Consider the following 26710-nt stretch of genomic DNA (forward strand, 5'->3'; position numbering starts at 1 on the left):
ATTTTTGGGGGCCCCCCCCCCCCCCCCCAACAACAACACACACGAGGCATGAATCCTAATTTGCAAATACAAGGATTTGGAGCATATTTAGGCTGAAATTGCAAATCCAACACTTTGAAGACTTGGCATTTTACAAAGGCAATTCAAGAAGAAACCTGTCACTTCAATATTTGCTCTTTCTTTCAAGTGCAATACGCTAAGCATTTAACGTAGGATATACGCTCATACATTACAAATAAATTGACTCGAGCAGTTCTTAAATAGTGAAAGAGGCAAAACTCCATACTTTCAACTGTATTTGCAAGCACTCATATTATTATACCAAGCAGTTCCCCTGCCCAATATATTGCTAAAAAAATCCCAATTTTTGTTTCCTCTACATATTAAGGCCCACCTTGGCCAGTGAATAAAAGTTTTTTAAAAAATTCCCAAAAGCCCAATTTTTTTTTTTTTTTTTGCAGGGCCATAGTCCCCCTCCTTCCCTAATCCCTTTCAAATTCACAACTTTCTGCACTCTGCAACAACAATGGCAGCATCCAAGTTCCAATAAGTTCCATCCCTAGCCGTGTCCGGTAGAAAATCACAGTGTCCACCTCATATTTCATACCGTACCCTTGTCAACACGGGTATGCCAGCCATAAAGACGAGTCCGAGCATCACAGGATTGGAGGATACACAACAATTTTAAAAGCAAATTGTACAAAACAGGTTTTTAAACAAGTCATGTTTTATGGAACCGGGTGATGATGCGATACAATTGCAAACTATTTGATTCCATTTGGATCATTCACCACTAGATAAAACACAAGATTCAATGAAATGGTAAAAAGTTATTCATGTTATCAGCCCCAATATCATTAAAGAAACACTTAACTTCTGGTTGTAGCACAAAGCTCCATCAACATTTTTTTATTATGGAATTTTTCCAGAGTTGACGTGTTCAATCTTTGGCTCTTAGTTGATGATATAGTGGCTTGGACCACACTACAAGCTACCTTGAACTAAAACCTCTTCATACTTTCCTAAGCCTTCATGAAATGAATAGCATTATTAAAAAAAATTAGTCTCCTAGGATGCAAAACTTCACAAATGTAATCCTCATTTGCAAATCTCTGAGACAAACCTGGGCCCCTCCCTATGAAAGGCGAAATAGATTATTTACTTACAACAAATGAATCCCATAAGAAGGTGTTATTCTCAAGACAGGAAGTACAAGTATGACTTCATAGATAACTCAAAGCTTTTCTACAGTCGCCTTTTTCCGTTCTCAATTATTTTCTTACTCTTATTTTTAAATTTCTGGTTAATAAAAAAATTATCAGTCACATATCAAAAGGATGACACTAATTAGCCTTTAATAACACGCCATCCATCACTATATATGAAGCGAGTTATGGCACCGAATTGTCTTGTGATTGAACAACCAAGGTTCTATAAACCTATATTATAGGTCACAATCATGATCACAGCCTATTTCTTAATTATTAAATAAAACTATAAGCTCAACCTTAAACTTCACTTGGTTTATCGAACAAGCACATGAGAAAATATTAAAGCATATTCATGCTCATCAAAAAGAAGCTACGAATAGTGACGGACACAAACATTCTGAGTTATGAGAGAACAATCAAACCGTGTACAGATAGAATACTTTGTTCTTGATTTTTGAACTAATCATACTTTAAACGAGAACACGCAAATTTACATTTAAAAATATTCCTTCATTGATATTTTGCTCATCATTTTTATCCATTTGATTTTGAAAATACATTTTATTAATATTTTGCTCATCAGAACTCAAGAAAATACATATTTACGTTTAAAGAACTTATAGTGTATTTGATACAAATAATTAATTAAAATAATCAATCCAAGTAATCAAAGCGAAAAACATATAATCAATATTCAATACTAATAATCAATCAAATACACACACAATTCATTAAATATAAATCAAATTGAACATAATCAATTTAGACACATTCTGCATACACAATTTGGGAGAAATGCAAATTTAGATTCTAATTAGTTGAAAATTTGATTGGGAAGTGAAGATTTGTAGTAGATATAATCATTTGTAGAGAAATTATAGACAAATTTTAAAAAATTAAAAGGGTTGAGATTTTGGTAAAAGGCGCGAGTGAGAGAGTTGCCAGAGAGTAAGAGAAAAAGTTCAAATTTATTGTGATTTTGCCCTGTTTGATGAGGATTAAAATCAGATTTTTAATAGATTCTCATAAAAGTTGAAAAGTTGAAAAGTCGTGAATCACATGAAATATGTTATTAAAATTGATTGTTAATTTAGATTTAGATTAAAATTTAGATTTCAATCCATATCAAAAAGAACTTTCTCACAAAAAAAAAAAAAAATTAGGGGCAACGTGACCCTTTCCCCCATGTCCACCCGTCTATGAAACCTAAAATATTTTGAAAAAGGGATGAGAATGAACTACATATATATTCATGCATTAACAAAAAATGTTCATTTGTTCTATAAAATTTTACCATAAATAAAACTCACAAATTACATCAAAGCCAAATATTTGGAAAAAATGTGTCAAGCTCCCATACCAGAATGTATTTGATTATATATCTTTTTTGCATTTTTTAAGCTAAACAGATATCATATCTACCTACCTACAAACTATTATTATCTCAACATTCAGACATCTCCTAAAACTTACCAATGACCAAAATTTATATTGACTCAACTATTTCCACACAAGTGAATTCAGTTATTTACCTCTTTGACAAACAATAACAAACTACGTTCTTGTTTGTTTTACATTATAATCTTATTATAATTAAAGGTCAAAGTCAAACTACTACACACTTATCCAATTATTTAATTAATTTTTTTATATTATTAGATCACAAGAATAACAGAGGGGAACATACTCTATTTTTGACTATTTTCAATATGACAAGCAGTTTCATAATTTATTTTGATAATTTTTCAATATAAAGAACCAAACCAGATCGAAACCATTTGGTTCGGTTTCAATTCAATTCTATAATTGAATATGAAACCAATGGTTCTAATTCTAAGATTTTCATTGGTATTAGATTTGGTTCGGTTCCCTTCTGAACCGGACCGGAACCGGACCGAAGCAGACCCTATTCAGTCTTATAATTTCTCCAAACAAGCACTTGGCCTTTTTTTAGCAAATTTGTAAATCAATTTATAAAAAGGAATAGTAGTAGGTCCCACAAAATTTGTAAATAACAAATGAGTAGTAGCTACGATGTGTGGTTGAAATATATCTAACTTGGAGTGAATTTATAAATTGGTTTTCCAATGGATGCTAAGTCTTTCCAATAAATTTTGGGTAGGCGACTTGAATCCTTTTTTTTTTTTCATTTAGTTTGGTTTAGATTTAGTTCATTGCTAAACTTTTAGGAAATCCAAAGCTACTATATCTTTAGCAACATAACTGCCTAGTTAGCACTGGTCTACCCTTCTCTCTTCTACCATTTTCTAGATCATGTCACATTTATGAACAAGAGCCTCTTTCGGTTTTCGCAAAACATGTCTAGACTCCTCCATCGGTGCCATCTCCACTTGGTAGCAAATATTTTACTTTTTTATCTTATGATTCTTATCCATTTTAGTGATGCCCACACAACCATGTTAGCATTGTCATTTCTCTACATCAATTCATGGACATCTTGTCCTTTAACAACAATACTTGTCTAAAGAACTAACCTTTAATTCTTGTAGGGTTCTTGTCTTTTGGCCTCTTAACTTCATAAAGAAAATCATTAACTTATTCTAATTATTAATGTCACTCTGCCTGCATAACTATCAACCCAAGTATTATTTCAGCAATAATTTACCAAATTGAACTTGTATTATCCATCACCATAGGTGCGGTTAATATTATGAAGACTAGTTGAGCAATCACAACTTATACAAGAAAAGGCAATTACGAAGACTACTTGAGCGATAACAAACTATTGAACTTGAGTTGCTCCTTCCCTAAATTAATTATTCTTTTCCTATTCGGAATGAGGTGTATCTACAAATAAATTCAGCAAAAGGATAGGACATTCCGTGGGTAGTAATTGCAATGACTAACTCACCTCACCCACTTTCACTGTAATAACATGTGGCGTAAATCCAACTCCCTGTGCTCCTACCCACCAGAAAAGGAACTTCATTATTACACCAACACGACCACTTGAATATGAATTGCATGTACGTATTTCTAATGAAAACATATGATTAACGGGTGAGACAATAACCTAGAGCGTCCAACTGTCTCTTTCCGGAACCAGGAGGCCTGCCACGGTTGCGCTTGGCAGCAGTTTCAAAAGATGGGGTGGCCCCACCACCAGAATCAGTAAGGGCCACGGCAGAGGAAATCTTGGTGGCAGGATCAGGGGACAGACCTAACCCAATGCTGTTATCAGGTGAGTACTTTCTAGGCCGACCCCTTTTCTTTCTGGCAGACTCAATGCTGAACCCTCCAGCCTCCCCTCCGCCTCCTGAAACCAATTTATCAGAGTAGTGATGATCCAGCGGCTTGGACGCAGAGGCAGAAGCCATGGTGTTAAAAGGGTACAAATTTTGTTGTTGCATCATGGGAGCAGTGGTGGTGGCAGAATTGTTGTTGCTGGAAATAGTATAAGGGTTGTTGGGCTGTTGGGGTTGAGTGTGAAGGGTTTGGTGTGGACCCCCATAGATGGTTGGGGTCTGTTGAGGGTGGGGCTGGTGGTGGGGACGAAACGGTGGTCGTGGTGGTGCAGACGGATCCTGAGAATCCATAAATTACAGGAGGAGCTATTCAAAACGAAATGTAAATTGAAAATTCAATCTAAAGTGAAATAAAAAACTAGGAAAAGTGAAGATCGGTGACAAAGGAGGTTGATCAAAGAGAAAAGTGTTTAAATATTAGGGTTTTACCGATTTATTTTTGGCCTTTGGTGAGTATGATTTTGGTACAATGCACGGCTTTAAGTTTGAACAGACGGACTGAAAAAGCACTCCATGAGTGGTTGGGTAGGGTACTACAAAAGTAGGAGTGGGCCCCATCATTGAAATTAGTCTAGTCGAATCAAATCGAACGAGTCAACTTGGTTGGATTAAATTGTTTTGGATCCTAAAGCTTGGTAGGGACTCATTACAATCGTTATTTGAAAACTTATTTTTTTATTTACTTAAGCTCCGAGAGGAATTTTAAAAATTGATTTTTTGATCATTAGATAAAAAGTAAAAATTATCTATGAGAGAAAAAGTCAAAAATTACAATTGAAATAATGAAATAACGATAAAAAAAATCAATCTTTGGTGGTGAAAAATCACTCACAAACACCCCCTTATATAGTCGAACCACATTATTTTCAATAGAATGTATTACTGAATGGTATATTGATGAAAAATATGTGATTAAAAAAAATTTAATTTACATGTAATATTATTTTATTGAAGAATGAGTGATTGAAATGTACGCCCCTGTTTGAGCCACATTTTTACTTCATTAAAATGAAAAATATGACCGTTATCCATCACATCAAGCCATCATTTTTGAATTTCTATCTCTTGTGTAGGGCTCATAACGGCTCTATTTCTCATTCTCATTCTCATTATAATGTGGCTCAAACAGGCTATTAAATCACTTTTTAAGAATGTATTTTTTTTTAAATGACGTAGATCAAACAGGACCTTATTTTTAACTGTATATTTATATAATATTCTACACGTAATTTTAAAATTTCTCCTACTTTTTAACCAGACATTCTTTTAAAAATTACTATTCAAAACATTATTTTTCCTAAATAATGATCATCAAATAGGGCTAAAAACTTAAATGAAGCGAATTTTAAATGTGTTTCGCATAACTTTTAAAAAGTCAAAAGTGACTTATGAGATTATTTCTTTTTGAGTATGATTAGATAATATTCTAAATATATTTTGTTTGGCTAGAAGAATTTTTAGACAAAGCTAACATAATGTAATTTTGTCATGAAACTCTTTTATGATAAGCAGATGAAAAACATAAATCCTATCCAACGAATACTTAGTTTATTTAACACAAAATCTCTCGTCGTGTTTATATATTGTTTATAAATATTACAATCATTTTTTATCTACAGCTATCGTTAAATTCACAAACATTTTTTAATTGCCATTTATTTTTATTTAGTTATAATTTAAATTATTTATAAATACTTCTCAAATGTGCAAGCATTGAATGTTTGAATGACCCTTGTAGATTAGCCCATTAGAAGCTGGCCCGGGTTCACATAGGCTTGTTAAAGGCCATGGTATAAGCTTGTCCGTCTCTAAAGGTGTGTCATGATGGGTTCAAGGATTAAGTCCACTATTTGCTAGGCCCAAAATTTAAAGAATGTTGGAGAAATTGTAGTGTCATAAATATGTGGTAATTAGGTCACATGCATATATTTATTTTTCAATTTTCATTAGGGGTGAGAAAAAAAATCGAAAAACCAACCAAATCAAATCCATCGGATCTCAATTTGGCTCAATTATTTTAATCATTAAAAAGTCGGGTCCGGTTAGTTGCAATTTAAGGAACTAGCCTGTCAATTAATCGATCAACCAACTAATGTATTTTTTATTTCTTATTTTTAAACTTAAAACATAAAATAGTAAAAACACAAAAATATTCTTTCTCAAATAATGTGCTTGCCATCTACGTTTCTTTTGCCAAAGCTCCAAATTCCACAAAATAAATAAATAAATAAATAATGAGAAAAATTATTGTAAACTCCAAATTCATATTGTAGCCTTACTTTTCAATTTTCATTTCATGCAATTGTTTATTGTAACTATCAGATATATAAAAAGACTTTTGAAAAATCGACTATTTCAAATCAAATCGACTCAAACCGATTTTGTTTGGTTTCAACGGTTGGATTAGGTTGGTTTTGGTTGGAACTTATCCAAACCGATCAAGTCGGTTTCGATTTCGAGTTGAACTCAAAATCAACCCAACTCAAACTATGTTCAGGCCTAATTTTCATTATTATCTTTTTTTAATGAATCGTTTTGAATTACTAATATATTTTGCACATACACTTTTTTAAAATTTATAATATAAAGTATGAATTTAATATTTCATAGCATAACTTTTATGTCCTTATTTTAAGTTATCTGATATTATCTTTCTTAAATTTGTGAGCATTTATTATGCAATTTTTGAAAAACGATCAATGCACCAAAGGGCAAGGCGACACTGCTAACACAATTGTTGGCGCCATTCGGAGGACCAGCACCACGAATGAAGTTAGGACCACGGGAACTCTATCCGGACATGGTGGGGAAAGGCCTCAAAGAACTCGATTGATGATGGACCTTCCTCAATAGTTGAGGCCATCTCAACATCATGGACTACTATCACTGAGCACGAGCATCTTTCCTTACCTTTAATAAACAACTAAGAATTAATCCGCTGTTCCTCTTCTTCAATTCACTCTCATTGACCAATATTCTAAGGGATGACCACACACACACACACACACACACACACACACACACACACACACACACACACACATATATATATATATATATATATAAAGAAAGAGAATGTCAATTATTAGAAGAAGATAATTTAGAAGAAATAAATTTAAATTTTGAAATTCTAGAAGAAGATACATTAGAAGAAGATAATTTATTTAGAATTATAGAATTAATTGATAATGAAAAGATTTATGATATGTTAATAACAGAACAAGAAATAGAAAATTTAATATCTAGATTAGAAAAGATTGAAATTATAGGAGAAAATGTTTTAAAATATTGGGAAAAAGATAAAATATTATGTGAATTAAAAATTAAAAACCCAGAATATATAATTAAAACTAAGAATATAGAAGCTACAAATTTAGATATAGAAGATTTTAAAATACATATAAAAGAACTCTTAGAGTTAGGAGTAATTAGAAAATCAGAAAGTTCTCATAGATCAGCAGCCTTTATAGTTAGAAAACATTCAGAAATTGTCAGGGGAAAAAGCAGAATGGTTATTAATTACAAAAGACTCAATGATAATACTATAGATGATACTTATAACATACCAGATAAGACAGTTTTAATAAATAAAATGCAAGACTGTAAAATTTTTAATAAATTTGATTTAAAGTCAGGATTTTGGCAAGTAAAAATGCATCCAGAAAGTATTAAATGGACAGCTTTTACTTATCTAGAAGGACATTTTGAATGACTTGTAATGCCATTTGGAATTAAAAATGCACCTAATATTTTCTAAAGAAAAATGGAAAGTATTTTTAATAAATATAGTAAATTGTAATAGTATACATAGATGATATTTTAGTATTTAGTAAAAATAAAAAAGAACATAGAGGACATTTACAAATAGTATTTTCAAAATTCATTAAACATGGTTTAATAATTAGTAAAAAGAAAATAATTTTATTCAAAAAATTTATAGACTTTTTAGGAGTTAACATAGGAGAAGGAAAAATTAAATTACAACCTCATATTGTTAAGAAAGCTTTAGAATTTCCAGATAAGCTAGAAGATTTAAAACAAATTCAAAAAATTTTAGGATTAATAAATTATGCTAGACCATTTATAAAAGATTTGGAAAAATTAGCAGGACCTTTATATGCAAAGACATCTCCTACAAGACAAAAAAATTTTAATCAAGAAGACATAAAATTAGTATAACAAATAAAAGAAAAGATAAAAATTTCACCAGAATTAACCATGGCACTAAATTCAGAATATTTAATTATAGAAACAAATGGAAGTATGATAGGATAAGGAGCTATATTAATATGCAAACCCAATAAATACACTGATAAAAGTACAGAAAGAATTTGTAGATATAATAGTGAAAATTATAAAGAAAAAGGAAATTTAAGCAGTATAGATGCAGAATTATTAGCTATAAATTATGTATTAGATAGTTTTGAATTATTTATTGTATCTAAAACAGAAATAACTATAAGAACAGATTATGTAGCTATAGTTTCTTTTGTTAATAAAATGAAAATAAATTCAAAAAGAAGTAGTAGAAGAAGATGGTTAAATTTTATAGATATAATTACAAATACAGGAATTAATAAAGAATTTGAGCATATTAAAGGTAATGATAATAAAGCAGCAGATATATTAAGTAGAATAATAATAGATAGAAATTATTAAACTTGCTTAACATAATTTTGTTATACAGATGACAAGATCAAGATCTATAAGATCAGGAATTCCACCAGGGAATTCATTTGCATCAAGTTCTTTACCACAGACTCCATTTAACCAAAACAGACCAATGTTACAAGACAGACTAAGGTTTGGAAACCAAGAACTTATAGTTTTTTCAAATAGTAATATTTCTTTCAAAATTTTACCTCATATTTCTTTATCTAGAGAAGAAAATGTATTTTAGATAATTTATGGATTTTATATAACAAGAATCCAAAAGATCAGAAATATTTTCTTGCATGTATGAATGCATTATCAGAACATTTTAGTCAGAATAAATAAAGATTTAAATTTTATGTTGTTATTAAAGGAAAAAATCCATGAATTTTTCATTCTTGGATAGAAGTTTTAGACTGTATTAAAAAATTTTCAGATCCTCTTTACAAAGGTTTTACATATTTCCAAGAAGCATTAGATGCAGCAAGACAGCATATAAGAATAAATTTTTATTTATCTCCTTCTTTAAAAAATTACTCTGATCCTCCATTAGATTTCTCTTCAAGTAAAGACCAGAATATTTTTTGCCAACACTGAGAGTGTATGCAAAAAAATTATAAAGTTATTAATGAAGCCAACCAGAACCTTTCATTAGAGAGAACCCAACTCCAAAAGAAAGTGGCCCAACTTGAAAAAGAGATTTTGGATTTAAAAGTCCAATATCCAACAGGTACTATGGAGCTCAAAAAGTCCATAGCTAGTCCAGCTCAAACGGTAGCTGGTAAAAACTTATCAAATCCGTTGAAAGTTGTGGACTTACCAAAAGCCCAATAGATTCAGGGGACTATTGATTCCTCTACTAAATTAGATAATCAGACTCAACAGACTGACAAATCTGCTACAGAAAAAAGTAAAGAAATTTGGGATCTCTTAGGACAACCCATTGGAAAATTTGATTACTTAGTTAAATATAATCCACCAGAGCATTTTTCGCCAGAACATTTTTCAAATAACCCAGATCTTTCACAAGCTCAAGAAATTCAGTCTAGTAAAGGAAAAGAAAAAATGGTTGCCCAAGATAATCAAGATTGTTCATTTTTTCAAGAAGCACAAGACCCCAATTAAGATACTGTTTCTTTAGAAAAGATTTTAGAAAAAATTGAAGAATTTCAGAAATAATCCAAAAGAGAAGAAGGAACTTCTTCAAAAAGAAAGAAGAAGATTAAGAAGAAGAAAAATGATGAAGGATTAAAAGAACAAATTAAAGAAGCAGTAAATCAAGCATTTAAGATAATTCTAAAAAAGAACCATGAAGAAGAAAAAGAAATTGCAGAATGTCCAGATCAAAAGAAAAAAGATGAAGATAATCATTCAAAACTTTCAGAAGAAGATGAAAATCCACAGAACGAAGGCTACAATAATTCAGAGAATAGAATGTCATTTTCATCAGTGACACGCCATAATCTTGATACATGATAAGATTCCCAATAATGCAGAACAAGACAAATCTTGATGGAAGAAAAGAAGAAAAAGTTGAAGAGTTTTTTACCAATAGACTGTAGACTTTTTTGACTAAGTTTTCATTATTAGAAAAGATGTCGGAACTTTTTGAAAAGAAAGATTCCCATTTTATGCACTTGTTAGACTTTTGATTGGCCAGAAGCTTCTCGGTGAAGTGAGTGCCTTTTCCATTAAGGGTAGTTTAGACTTTTTGCTCCCAAGAATTTTTCTATTTAAAGAGATAGTTTCATTTGATTTAGGCAGAAGTTTACAACATGTGTACTCTCTGCTATCTAAAAAACATTTGAAACCTCTCCTCCAGAAAAATTCTCAATCCAAAGACCATTGTATAGCTGAAATCCTTGTGAATATTTTAAGGTACTCTTGTTTCTTTAATTTTATTTTTAAGAACTTTAGGGACTTCCCGAAAGGGAAATCTTTAGTTGTAAATCTTTTAAAGATGAATTTATAAATCCCTGATTTTTGTTTTACTTCTTTATTCTTATATTTATGTTTTCGTTGAAGTAAATATTTGTTATATTTCTCATTTCATCCTATGCATATAATAAAAGCATAACTTGATTTCTAGAAGTCATACTGTTTTTAGGTTAATCCCGAGTGACCCAGATGAGTGAAAACTTTTGGCCGGAGTGAGCCTTTTGATGTTTTCTAAAAATGCTGGGAAAATGGATAAATTAATCTAAGATTTTTATAAGGGAGTGCCACGGGTAACCTTATAAAAAGAAATCAGATTCAAGTTTATATGTCATAGGTGGTGGAAAAAAAAAAGGGATTTATATATGATTCTAAGAAAAGATTTATAGAAAATTAAGGAGAGTACTGAGTAGGATTAAAGTTATCAAAAGTAAAAGTTATATATAATAGCAGCAAACAAACAGTAGTAAAACTAAAACAGCCTACCCCATCTTTTGGTGTGTGTGTGTGTGTGTGTAACTTCTTATAAAAACAACAGTGAGGGACTATTGTAGATGCAACAGTAAATTAATCCAATTTTACTGTGCGTGATGTCATTTTTCATTTTCGCATTTTCTGAAGAATTTTGTTTATGGTAATCTGAAAAATGTTTTTCCACACGCATCGTGTCATCACCATTAAAAAAATAATAATTTTAATATATATAAACTGTCATGAGCAAAAAAAAAAAAACCCATCTCTCCGCACTTATAAAAACGACAGTGAGGGACTATTGTAAATTAATTTAATTTTACCGTTCGTGATGTCATTTTTCATTTTCGAATTTTCTGAAGAATTTTGTTTATAGTGATTTGACAAATATTTTTCCACACGATCGTGCCATCACCATTAAGAAAAATTAATATATATAAACTGCCATGAGTAAAAAAAAAAAAAAACTTCTCCACACTTTGCAGAGAGTTGGAGACCATCTCTCCGTACAGTGCGCGGAGCCATCTCTTCACACTGTGCGGAGAGTTGGAAAGAACTTTCCGTACAGTGCAATTAGTTGGAGCGCACTCTCCGCATAGTGGGGAGAGATTTTCTTTTTCCGTAATTTTTTCTTCCTTTTTTTCCACTCTCTTTGCTCTCTTTACTTTGTTCCATATTTTAGGCAATATCTATTTTTCCCTACTTATTCAACATAGTACATATAGGTTGCTATGATAAAAAAATAAAAACGTTAATGAGACAAAGAATTTTGTTTATGAATATTCTTCCACACGCATTGCGTCATCACCACTAAAAAAAATTAATACATACAAACTGCCATGAGCCAAAAAAAAAAAAAAAAAAGTTCTCCGCACGCTCCAACTGTCCGCACAGTACGAGGAGTTGGAGATAAATCTCCACACAATGCGAAGAGTTGGAGCGCACTCTCCGCACAATGCAGAGAGATTTTCTTTCTTTTTTTTAGGTAATTTTTTCTTCTTTTTTTTTTTTTACTCTCTCTCGCTCTCCTTACTTTTCTCCATTTTTTAGGCAATATTTATTTTTCCCTACTTTTTCAACATTGTATATATAAATTACCATGAGCAAAAATAAAAACAACGATGAGGCAAAGAATTTTGTTTACGAATGTTCTTTCACACGCATTGTGCCATTACCATTAAAAAATAATAATTTTAATATATATAAACTGTCATGACCAAAAGAAAAAAAAAACTCTCCGCACTATTCAGAGAGTTCTCTCCACCTTTTCGTACTGTACGGAGCCATTTCTCCATCTCTAAGCACAGTGCGAAGAGTTCTCTCCAACTCTCCGCGCAGTACGGAGAGTTGGAGCACACTCTCCACACAGTGCGGAGATATTTCTTTTTTTTTTTTTTGATAATTTTTTTCTTTTTTTTTTTCACTCTCTCTTGCTTTTCCTACTTTTTTCCATTTTTTTAGGCAATATCTATTTTTCCTACTTTTTCAATATAGTATATATACTAGTCTTTGACACGTGCGTTGCACGAGTTTTGTATTTATTCTATTTTTATTAGCGTCCAAATTGTAGATTTTTCAAAATTGATTGAAGATTCGAAGTATTTGGTGAAATCTAATCGTTTGGTTCATTATATTAGCGTAGGATGCATGGAGATTTCTTTTTCGTTTTTTATTTTTTCCGCATTTATTTATTTTTTATTTGTTTTATTCATATTGTAAATATTTTTTTTTCGATTTAAAATACTTTTTATTTTTTTCTTTATGAAAAAACTTAATTTTTTCAATTTTAATTAAAAAATATTTATACTCTAAGAAAACACTGCAAAAAATTAAAAAATTATCTGTAATATAAAACTACGATACTGATTTCTCTCGACACCATATTCATATGTATTCATATTTTGTGCTTCATATATATTTAATATTTATTTTATACTTATGTTGAAAAAATAAAAATCTGAATTTTTTTTTGAAATTCGATTTGGTAAGTGAATGTACGGTGTTCCGTATTCTCGATATTTGTAAGTGCAAAAATCTGTATATAAAAATACAGTAAGTTGCAAATACGGTAGGCAGCATATACGATAAGTTACAAATATGGTAGACAACATATACGGTGAGGTACAAATACGATAAGTTGTTTGCAAATACAGTAGACAGCATATACGATAACCTGCCTGCAAATATGGCAAGCTGCATATATGGATTTATAATTTGTTATAAATGTAAAGTGTTAAATGTTGTAATTCAATATTGTTTCTTTTTTTATAATTGTATTTCCGAAAATTAAAAAAAAAATTGGTTATGAAATTGCTAATTTTTATATGTGTTTTTTTGTTGAAAATAAAAATGGTTTTTTTATATTATTTGTAAAAAAATATATATATTGTAATTTTATTAGCGTAATAAGAAGATTTATTATGCATTTTTATTTTTTTCATTTTATGAAGAATTTTATTTATGATAATTGACAAATATTCTTCCACACACACATCATGCCAACAACATTAAAAAAATAATAATAATTTTAGTGTGTGTGTGTGTATATATATATATATATTATGGAGGCAAGGCCTCCATATTATGGAGGAAAGCCTCCATAATATGGAGGCTCTATCATGAGAGCCTCCATATTACGGAGGCTTCATGGAGATAGCTAAAGCATGAGCCTCCGTACGGAGGTTCCAACGTGCATTTTTTTACTATCTTTTTCCTTCATTGGCTCTCAATACAATAATTTCATTTCATTTAATCAACTTAATTTTTTTAATATTTTTGAAATAAAAAATACATAAAATAATGGAGGCTTACTCTTTCTTCATTTTTACACGCTACAACCATACTTCTTTATTTCTCAACACTATCTCTTTCACCATTTTCTTAAGATATCAACCACGTATCTTTTGAAAGTTTATTTTTGTAGCACATAAGTAAGTTTAAATAAAAACATTATTTTTATATATGTACGTAAAACGTATATAGTAACCATTTGGATGACCAAAAAATAATATCAATCAAAATGTTTACGAACCGTTTAAATAATAATTTATTGAGGGGATTAATTCAAGAGTAAAAATGTGAATTCCACAAATATATGATTGAAAATATATTTGAAGAAAAATAAATTTTAAAAAATGAAGACCAAACATGTTAACAAATGAATATATTTATTTTTCGAGAAATGGGTTTTTATTACCATTTCATTTTTATCATAAAATGATTCTAATTTTAATATGTTAGATTGTGCTTCAAAATTACATAATCTATAAAATATAATTTTTAAAATTAATTTTTATAAAATAATATGTTTTTATGATTTTTTTTGGAAGGTATAATATAATAGTACTAAAAAATATAAAATAATTAAAATTTTATTAATTTTATAATATAATATGTTATGAAGGCTCAAGTATGAGCCTCCATTATTATTTTACTAAAAAAAAAATCATAAAAACATATTATTTTATAAAAATTAATTTTAAAAATTATATTTGATAAAAAAAAATAATAATTTTAGTGTATATATATATTATGGAGGAAACCCTCCATAATACGGAGGCTCTATCATGATAGAGCCTCCGTATTACAGAGGCTTTATGGAGGCCTTCATAGTAATGGAGGTTTCAACGCGCATTTTTTTACTTTCTTTTTCCTTCGTTGGCTTTCATTTCAATAATTTAATTTTAATTAATCAACTTAATTTTTTTAATAGTCTTAGAATAAAAATACATAAAATAATGGAGGCTTACTCTTTCCCCATTTTACACGCTACAACCATGCTTTTCTATTTTTCCATACTATCACTTTCACTATTTTCTCACGCTATCAATCATGTATCTTTAGAAAGCTTATTTTTTTAGCACATAAGTAAGTTTAAATAAAAACATCATTTTTATATATGTACGTAAAACGTATATAGTAATCATCTGAATGATCAAAAAATAATATCAATTAAAATGCTTACGAACCGTTTAGATAATAATTTATTGAGGGGGTTAATTCAAGAGTAAAAGTGTGAATTTCATAAATATATGATTGAAAATATGTTTGAAGAAAAATAAAATTTAAAAAATGAAAACCAAATATGTTAACAAATGAATATATTTATTTTTCGAGAAATGAGTTTTTATTACTATTTCATTTTTATCATAAAATGATTCTAATCTTAATATGTTAGATTGTGCTTCAAAATTACATAATCTATCAAATATAATTTTTAAAATTAATTTTTATGATTTTTTTTGAAGGTATAATATAATAGTACTAAAAAATATAAAATAATTAAAATTTTATTATTTTTATAATATAATGAGGAGGCTCCATAATTTCCTTCATTATCATGTACACGGAGGCTCCATAATTTCCTTCATTATTATGAAGGCTCATCTTGAACTTCCATAACATGAGCCTCCATTATTACTTTACTAAAAAAACATTAAAAAAAATCATAAAAATATATTACTTTATAAAAATTAATTTTAAAAATTATATTTGATAGATTATGTAATTTTGAAGTACAATCTAACATATTAAGATTAGAATCATTTTATGATAAAAATGAAATAGTAATAAAAACTCATTTCTCGAAAAATAAATATATTCATTTGTTAACATATTTGGTTTTCATTTTTTAAATTTTATTTTTCTTCATACATATTTTCAATCATATATTTATGGAATTCACACTTTTGCTCTTGAATTAACCCCCTCAATAAATTATTATTTAAACGATTCGTAAACATTTTAATTCATATTATTTTTTGGTCAACTAAATGGTTACTATATACCTTTTACGTACATATATAAAATAATATTTTTATTAAAACTTACTTATGTGCTCAAAAATAAACTTTCTATGGTGAAAGAGATAGTGTGGAGAAATAGAGAGACATGACTGTAGCGTGTAAAAATGGAGAAAGTGTAAAGAGGGCTCTATGCCATAATCCTCCATGCCGCGTAAATTGAGGAAAAGCAACAACACGTAAGATAAACGACATCGTTTCTTTCTCTGAATAATAAAAAAAAAAGCTATAGTGAGATAAAATGGAAGAATCTATTATTCTTTTTATAGTAGTGAAACATTGCCCTTTTTATATAGTAGTGATAAACTGCCATGAACGCCAAAAAAAAAAAAACAAAACAAAAAACAAAACAAAACTCTCCGCACTGTTTAGAGACTTTTTTTTTATCGATAATTTTTTTCTTTTTTCTTTTTACTCTCTCTCTCTCTCTCTCTCTCTATCTACTTTTCTTCATTTTTTTAATGCAATATTTGTTTTTCCTTACTTCTTCATGCAACATCTATTTTCTCTACTTGTTTACGCAACATCCATTTAGCTTTCTTCTCTCCTCTAATTTTCAACCCGTTTCTTTTTCTCTCAAACTCTTCTCTCTCACTCAAATTGTAAATTTTTTGCTCAATTCATATTTTATCTCTCAACATGCCATGTATTGATGATTTTACTATACTTCAGGTGTCTACGGCAGATGAAGTAGTGGATTTTCGATTTCTTGGATCCAAGAAGAGGTTTTGATCTATTTTTTTTAAAAAACTTTTATGGTTTTATAGTAGAAGAAGCCTCTTACTGGATGTTTGGTTTTCATTGATGATTATGTAATTAAAATTTGGAAATTTTATCATGCTCTTTTTGCAATTGTTGTAATAAATTTAAGAAATTTTCTGAATGTTAAGCTTGAGTTTTTGACATCTTACAGCTCGGTGATTGCCAGATGTATATTCCTTTCAATTTTTTCTTACGAGCTAAATTATGACTAATGTAATTTTCCAATTTTTAATGATAGATTTATTATATACTTTGGTTTTTCTTTTCTTTTTTCTGCTTTTTTTTAATTATTTTTTAATCTTTCTTATCCTACCTACACACCTCTTCTTTTAATCTTTCTTTTCCTTTTTTTTTTTTTGTACTTTTACCTACAAATTTTTTTACTCTTGTTTATCCAAGGTTAACTTTAGTCCTTCATTTGGGAGACGAGATATTTTGACTCTTGAGAATTTATTTTTACAGATGAATGGATGAACACTTATTTTGGAATAGCTTTCACATCACACGTCTTAGATTTTAGATTTTGGAGTTGTAAATGTATATTTTTTAAATTGCATTTTCTTAATAATCTGTAATGCCTTTAAGTTTCTTTGTTATGGGTGAATATCAGGTTTTTCATCCATATAACTACGGAGTTCTTGTTTACTTTCTGACTGGCTATATGCTTCATGAGGAATATGGAAGAGTCACATCAATACGGTTAAAAAATTTTGCTTCCCAAGACAAGCATGCCAAACAATTATCGGTTAGTTAAATTTACATTGCTATTTTGATATCATGTGTTAGCAAGAATGAATTACTGCAGTTAGTAAATAGAAGATGAAAGTTGTTTGATCTTTTTTTTCAAGGTACCTTATTATGTCATTGAATGGCTATTGATATCTATAGCAATTTTTTCAATTAAAAGTATAAAGAAGTGAACAAAAAAGTGAGTAAATAGTATACTAAATGAAGTAAACTTGATATTTAACGCTGTGCAAAGTGCATGCTTCTATTTAATTTTCTTGTCCACGTGCATTATGCTTCTCATTTAAATCAATTATTATAAAAATTCCTTTCTCCATGGACATTCGTTTATTTAAGTTAACGTATGTCTTTACAATGTTTTACTATGGATGAATGACAAATAACATAATTGCCTCCTGAAATTACATTTTCATTGTCGAATATGATGTCAGTATTGAATATGTTGTTGCAATAATTGAGTAAAATGTTTCAGCATCCGCATTTGTTCAACTCGTTTACAAATGTATCTCATACTCCCATACAACCAACTTGCAACTGAAAACTAATCTATCAAAAGGTTTTTTCACATATCCTTGGATTCATCTCCACGCAACTAACTTGCAATTGAGTAAAAATTATAGGGAAAAGCCCCCTGCACATGCCCTTTTGCACAGGGCCTGTCTAAAATTATATTAGACCACTTGTTTCATTTTCAAGTTTGTCGGTTGTGATGATTTCTTGCAAGTTGTAGTTTTTGATCGATTGAGTTTGACCTTTTCGTCAATTTTGTTAAAAATCATTGAATTAATTAGTGCTTAACTAGAATTAATATTCCTATAATCTGTGTGCAGTTGATGATTCATTGTTTAGAATTTCTTTTGTGATGCATCTGATGAAAGTTTAATAGAGAAAATGGGTCCCATTGTTTAGAAAGTTGATGAGTCGCAAAGGATAGATTATTGAATTGAACAGGACAATGTGTGCAGACCTCCAATATTTTTCTTGACTTGGTGCAAGTGTTTTTTGTCAATATCTTAATAATTTCATACTACTCAGTTCAGACATAGTGACATTACTAATGCATTCAGCTTTTCTCACATACTTGCCTAAACTAATCAAACGCATACACTAGATAGTTTTTAATTTTTGGCTTAGATAGTGATTTTTGAGAAAATATGAGTATTCTTTACTTTAGGTTTATTTAACTAACTGCAACCATAAGTGTATGCATGAGGATTTTATAGATAGACCATTGGCAAAGGAATAATATGCTCCCAAAACTCTTGAATAATGCAATAAATCTTCAACATTTTTTTTAACATCTACAATTTCTACACTAATAAAAACACAATAAATACAATATTCGTGCAACACACGTAACAAGGACTGGTGTGTGTGTGTGTGTCTATATATATATATATATATATATATATAGTGATGTAGTTCAGGAGTTTGGGCTGAAGAAGAGCAAGTATGACCACTCAGTCTTCCACAGACAGTCAGCTTTTGAATTGGTTCATTCTGATGTTTGGGAACCATGTCTTGTTGTGTCCAAAACTGGGTTCAGATATTTTATTACATTTGTGGATGATTTTTCTCGAATGAAATGGATTTACTTTATGAAAAATCGATCTGAAGTGTTCTTTCATTTTTGTGCCTTTTACCCTGAAATTGAAACCCAATTTAATACTTCTGTGCATATACTAAGAAGTGACAATGATAAAGAATACATGTCAGACTCATTCTAGAATTACATGACTCAACATGAGATTTTTCACCAATCCTCCTGTATTGATACTCCTTCTCAAAACAGAATTGCTGAGAGAAAGAATAGACATCTACTTGAAACAACTCGAGCCCTTTTGTTTCAAACGAAGGTTCCTAAGCAGTTCTGGGCTGATACCATCTCTACAGTTTGCTTTCTGATTAATCGCATGACATCTACAGTACTTAATGGAGACATTCCATACAATATTCTATTTCCAAACAAGTCATTGTACCCAGTGGAACAACGGATATTTGGAAGCACCTGTTATGTTCGTGCTGTAAGGCCATCCGTTACTAAATTGGATCCAAAAGCCTTAAAGTACACTTTTCTGGGATATTCTCGTCTTCAAAAAGGGTATCGATGTTACTCGATCGATCTCCATAAATATCTAGTTTTTACTGATGTGATCTTTAGGAAATACAACATTTTTCTCTTCTCCCTCCATCCCTACAAGTCAGGGGGAAAAAGATGAGTGGTTAATCCACCAAATCACACATCCAAGCACTCCTACTGGGCAATCAGATGATGATGCTTCTCTTACATCTCCCGACATCTCTAATGAGCAACATCCTACTCAAGTAAAGCCGCCTATTATCTACGTTTACTCCAAAAGGCAAGAGAACAATGATACATGTCGCGCACGTACTACTTCATCATCTAATCCTCTAAATGACCTTGACCTTCCCATTAGCCTTCGCGAAGGTAAACGCCAGTGCACTCTCCCTAAATCTATTTATCCCATGGCTAACTTTATTTCATATGATCATCTGTCTCCTGCATCCTTTAATTGCCTCTTTAAATTCAATCTCGATGCCCAAAACAGTAAAAAAAGTCTTGGGTCATCTTGGATGGCATAGTGCAATACTTGAAGAGATACATGCTCGAGATGAAAATCACGCATGGGAGTTGGTAGATTTACCTAAAGGCAAGAAAGTAGTGAGATGCAAATGGATATTTGCTGTCAAGGTCAATCCAGATGGCTCTGTGACAAGATTGAAAGCCAGACTTGTTGCAAAATTATATACCCAGACCTATGGAGTGGATTATATTGATACCTTCTCTCCAATGGCCGAACTTACCTCTGTTTGCCTATTTATATCCATCGCTGCGTCCTAAGATTGGCCTTTACACCAGTTGGACATCAAGAATGCATTTCTTCATAGTGATCTCCAGGAAGAGGTGCATATGGAGCAACCACTTGGGTTTGTCGCTTAGGGAGAGTATGGGAAAGTTTATCACCTGAAAAAATCTCTTTATGGTCTAAAACAGAGTCCCCATGCTTGGTTTGGCAAGTTTAGTGATGTAGTTCAGGAGTTTGGGCTGAAGAAGAGTAAGTGTGACCACTCAGTCTTCTACAGATAGTCAGCAGCTAGTATTATTCTTTTTGTTGTTTATGTTGATGACGTTGTCATTACAAAAAAATGATTGTGCAGGAATCTCTTCTCTCAAGCTATTTTTACATACCAAGTTTCATACAAAAGACTTGGACCAACTAAAATACTTTCTGAAATGGAAGTAACAAGATGCAAAAAGGGGGATCTTCTTGTCTCAAAGAAAGTATGTGCTTGATTTGCTGGCAGAAACTGGAAAGATAGGGGCCAAGCCATGCAGCACACCAATGATTCCCAATGTACATCTTATAAAAGATGATGGTGACTTCTTTGATGACTCGAAAAAGTATAGGAGATTAGTTGGAAAATTAAACTATCTCACAGTGATTCGTCCGGATATTACTCATGCGATTAGTGTTGTTAGCCAATTTATGTCTACACCTACAATAAAACATTGGAAAGCCTTGGAATAGATACTATGTTACTTGAAAAGAGCTCCTGGTCTCAGCATTGTGTATTGCAATTTTGGACACACTTGCATTGAGTGTTTTGCATATACTGGTTAGGCTGGATCCAAAATTGATAGACGGTCCACTATGAGATATTGCATCTTTATTGGTGAAAACCTTGTGTCTTGGAGGAGCAAGAAGCAGAATGTTGTATCCCGATCTAGTGCAAAATCGGAATATAGAGCTATAGCACAGGCCACATGTGAAATTTTGTGGATACAACATCTTTTAACTGAGATTGGACTGAAGTCGTCAATACCAGCAAAACTCTTGTGCGACAACCAAACTGCCCTTCATATTACCTCAAATCCAGTATATCAAGAAAGAACTAAACACATTGAGGTCGAGTGTCATTTCATTCGTGAGAAAATCCAAGAAAATTTAATATTTACTGGTTATGGGAAGACTGATAGCAACTTGGAGATATCTTCACAAAGGCACTGAATGGGAACCGGATTGAGTATCTTTGTAACAAGCTGGGCATGATTAATATCTACGCTCCAACTTGAGGGGAAGTGTTACAGAATAATATTAGTTGTATAATTAACACATTTATAGGAACCTAATTAGCTAATTAACTTAATTAGATAGACTACATTTGTATATATACGTGTGTGTGTGTGTATATCTCAATACCGCAGGACTTCCCCGCCTAATTGGGTGGCGGGCACTAGAAAAATGGTTCTCGTCTTACTATCCACTTCGTTTAAAGTCCATTTCAAGAATATATTTTATATAACACAAAGAGAAAAGAACTATCATCATTTGTAAAGGAAGCAGGAGTTGTTCTACAAATTAAAAAAAAAATGTAAAGATCTTTACAAATTAAAAGGCATTAAAAAATTAAAATAAAAAAGGGCAGTAAATGGAGCAGTGGTCCTCCCCTCCACGACTCCTTCCAACAGCCTTGACCGGATATGGATACGAGGTAAAGAGATAAAATACACGATGGGATGGAGGACGAAAATGGGTACTTGACCCCGTCCCGTTCCCATTCCTAAATACTCTTTACACTAGAGAGTGTGTTATATTGGTCAATGGCTATGGATGAAGAAACAACACTAGTTGTTAAAAACTCTTCACCAACTCTCAATTTGAATCACAAAAGAGACGTTCATTTTCTCTGCTGGTCTTTCCTTTTATTTTTCTTGGCTTATGGTGCTGTCCGAAACTTATATACCATCAATTATATAAGTTTTCATATTTTCGAGGTTTCAAATTTTTTTCATAATATTTTAATTTGACGATTCATTTAAATGTGAAAGATGTATCTTAGTAAGTTTTATTTGAGATTTTATATCCGCTTGCTGAATTGGCAAGAGCTCAGACAATAGTTACTGTTGATTTTGTTACAATTCTCTTTCGATCACAATGGACTTGCTCATTATTTGTAGTGAATTTTTTTTTTGATTTTCCTCGAAGGGAAATTCGGGTACCATATAACTGGGGACAATCCTTGTTTGGTATATCTAAAAATTAAATTTTTAGTAGATTTTGATTAATGAAATGTGTGGTAAAAAAGTTGATGAAAATTGGAGATCCCATGAGACATGTTGTTTGAAATGAGGGTAAGGAAAAATGAATTATAGAATATGGGAGTTTTAGAAAATAGCGGCCAAACAAGATATGTACTGTTCATAGTTTCGTTGGTGGTTACTTCATTTGTGGTGAGAGTGCTTGGGTCACAGAAGACTATGATTCTTGGTTCCACTAGATATTGGCTGTTCATTACTAGAAATTTGATGCCTACATGGTATGCATTTTGTTCTGAGAGATTGGTCGATGAAATTAATGGAAATAAGTAGATATTAATTAAGTTATGTCATTATGAAAATAAAAATAAAAAACAAAAAAGATAACATATTAGGAAAAAAAATAGTTGTCAACAACATATTCTTTTTACAATGTAATGCTGGCCTTCATAAATATAAATGAGGATATTGAACTAATAATCGTTGAAAAATATTGACGTAGAAGTAGATAGATGCAATCTAGACGTTAAGGGTCTATTTGATTGTAAAAGTGGAAAAGGCAAACCAATTCCATGTAAGTTAAAAAAGAAAAAACCACCAAAATCATAGGAATGCATTTTCCATGGAATTGGCCAAAAGTATGCTTTAAGTGTTTATACCTTCGAATTCGAACTCAATTTCCAATTTCGTATCAAACAATCAAAGTAGAAAACGAATTTCTCGGATGTGATATTTTCCATGGAATTCACTCCAATCTAATGGACCCTAAATTCAAAGTTTTTGAACTTGCAATTTTCAATCAAATGTGGAAAGTTGGTTGTATTTGTAAGTATTATGCCCTAGATCCAATCAACTTTGGACATAAATACTTTTGATATATAGTTAATGAAATTTAATGGCAGATATATTATTTAATTAATAGACAATTAAATAAATAATAGAGTCCGTAGATTCAAATCTTCGTAATTTGTTAATCACAAGGAGTTGTGATTGTGAGATACAAATTGCATCTGATTGAATCTTAAATCGTCCGTTGTCGTAAGTAATAATGAGATACGAATATCGTTATTACGGATAGACAATCACGTGTGGCATTTCTTATTTATGAAGTAAGTAGCTGATCTCACAAGTTAAAGTGTTGTGACACATAAATAAACACGTGGATGTTTTGTTATAGAACAAAACATTGGAGACCCGTCGAGATATTCCACATGGATAACTATTTGAGTGTCAGTGGTTAATCTCTAACGTTCGGTAGTGGAATTGATCCTTTGACTTGAGGTCGTCATGATACCTTATATGAGGACAATCATACTTTGGCGGTGTTGTATGTTGCTCTGCAAAGGGCCGCTAATATGACATTGTTCGGGTACGTCAAGAATCATATGAAGGTTGTGATTGACCAATAAAGGATTCGCCACTCTTAGATAGTAGGAGATTATGATTTGCGTTTTCATTCAATTAAGTCGATAACGAAATCCTTGGCCAAGGTGTACTCATAAGTCGAAAAGGAGTTTTCGACTTATATTGACTTAATAGTGCAGGCGATGCTGGCTGTTGATTTGGGCTGCAAGACCCGCTGCCATAAGGCGGTGGGTCTTGCCTTCCAGTGGGGCGGCGCACTGGAGAAATTAAAAAAAAAAATTGTAGGGTTTTTCAAAATTTCAGAAAACGGGTGGGAGGTTGGAGACGGGGGTATAAGCCGCAATTTGGGAAATTGTGGGCCCCTTGCTGCAATTATGGAATATGGGGCCAATATGTAATTTTAAATGGAGGGCATGCCATGCAATTAAAGTAATTGAAGGACCACCTTTTAATTTCAATTTTGGGTCTATTTGCAAATTGAAAAATGATTTTGAATTTGAACTTTAAAATAGTTTTAAAATTATATCTTAAACGGGTTTGGCCTAATATTTCAATTTTGACCCGTTTAAAATCTTACTTAAAAATTGATGACATTTTATATTTTCGCTAAAATTGAATTTTAACTTAAATATTAAACTTTGACCCCAATTGAATTTTATTTTATTTAGGAGTGTTGTCCTAATTTAAAATATTGATTCAATTTAAATTAGAGTTTGACTCTAATTTAGGACTTAATTAAAATTCGATTTTAATTAATTTTTCACCCGAAAATATTTTAGAAATTAGAATTGGATTCTAATTTGACGTTTAATTAAAGTTGATTTTAATTAAATTGTTGCCCTAAAATTTTATTTATGATTAGAGTTAGACTCTAATTTGTGTTTAATTAAAATTTGATTTTAATTAAACATGTTTGCCCTAAGATCTCGGAATTAGAGTTGGACTCCAATTTTTTTATTTAATTAAAATTTGTTAGACTCTAATTTGTGTTTAATTAAAATTTGATTTTAATTAAACATGTTCGCCCTAAGATCTCGGAATTAGAGTTGGACTCCAATTTTGTTATTTAATTAAAATTTGATTTTAATTAAATTCAACCGCCTTAAATTTTGAAATTAGAGTTTGATTCTAATTTAATATTTAATTAAAATTTGATTTTAATTAAATTATCCCGCCCTATAATTGTTGAATTAGAGTTGGACTCTAATTTGGTATTTAATTAAAATTTGATTTTAATTAAACATGCCCGCTAATTAAATAATTGATTAATATGATTAATTAATTATGTAATTACTCCAATCCATAAGTCTAAAAGAGTTTAGACGATCTTAATTGCTAGAAATTTGAAATATGTTAGGATATAATATTAGATATTATATATACATACATTTATGTGATGAATGTATTATTAGTGAATGATTATGGACTCGACCATATGGATGTGTTGAATGATTGATTTTTATTCTTGTTGTTTTGTGGGCATGCGAGCACGTTATTATTGTTATTATTTTGGGCCTGCGAGCTTTTGATCATTTTGAACTTGCGAGTCCGTTATTATTATTGTTGCTATGGGCCTGCGAGTCCAATTTATTTTAGAACTGCGTGCCAACTAGTATAGGATATATGTTGCAATTGAACTAATCGAAGAAACAAGAAGAGGAGGAGATCATAGAGATGGTGCATTGACACTAATCAATGTAATACCCCCTAGAAATTGACCAACTAGTCTTCCTTATGACTCGGGAAGACTAGATAGTAAAGTTCATAATCGTCCATACTATTTTATTATGTTATATATATTTATTTGCATGGTAGATGTATAATAAAATATATATTGTTACAATGAGACATTTGAATGCAAAATCCCTCCATAAAATATTAAGTCACACTTATAATCGTCTTCCATCATTATAGTGAAAAATCAGAGTTTCAAATCGTCTCAACTTGTTGAGTACACTCAAGGCTGGTCTATTAGGGATATGTTTGACACTATGAAATATTAGATATTTCTGAATGATGGGTTTGACTTAACTAAAATTTATTTTTTGATAAGTACACTCAAGGAGATAAATTTTAGAGGCATGTTAAGCTAACACATAAGATGTGTGAAAACAAAGATTTGTTAGTTTAATGATCTGGGAGTTGTATGGAGATACAATTGATAATAGTATCTACCCAAATATTATATTAAAGCTTGTTGAGTACACTCAAGGTCTTAGTATAACAGATGTGATCTCAGCCCACTACGAGTGGAGTATGGACTCTATAAATTTATATGAGAGGGTCATAAATTTGTATTAAATAGTGGGAGCATAATTAATTTAATAAAAGTCCATGTTAAATTAATTGATGCATTTTATATATTATTCTTTTCCTTTTCGTCATTTATATTTATTGAATCGTGAGTAACCATGTGTATTTGAGAGGTATATTGGATGC

At 30.8% G+C, this 26710-nt stretch overlaps 1 protein-coding gene across 2 annotated transcripts in view; it reads right to left on the bottom strand.

Moving 5' to 3' along the window:
• LOC111393912 (AT-hook motif nuclear-localized protein 10-like) overlaps positions 1 to 4965 on the bottom strand; it is an 8851-nt gene extending 3886 nt beyond the window's left edge. For both annotated transcript variants that reach the window (XM_023019685.1, XM_023019684.1), the window contains exons 1-2: positions 4246 to 4965; positions 4084 to 4136 (exon numbers count right to left, since the gene is read on the bottom strand). In XM_023019685.1, coding sequence (XP_022875453.1) covers positions 4084 to 4136; positions 4246 to 4768 — 576 coding nt within the window. In that variant the 5' untranslated portion in view covers positions 4769 to 4965. The remainder of the gene's footprint in view (positions 1 to 4083; positions 4137 to 4245) is intronic.
• Positions 4966 to 26710: the final 21745 nt, after the last annotated feature.

The sequence above is a fragment of the Olea europaea genome, chromosome 4, assembly GCF_002742605.1.
Source record: "Olea europaea var. sylvestris chromosome 4, O_europaea_v1, whole genome shotgun sequence".
Lineage (NCBI taxonomy): Eukaryota > Viridiplantae > Streptophyta > Magnoliopsida > Lamiales > Oleaceae > Olea > Olea europaea.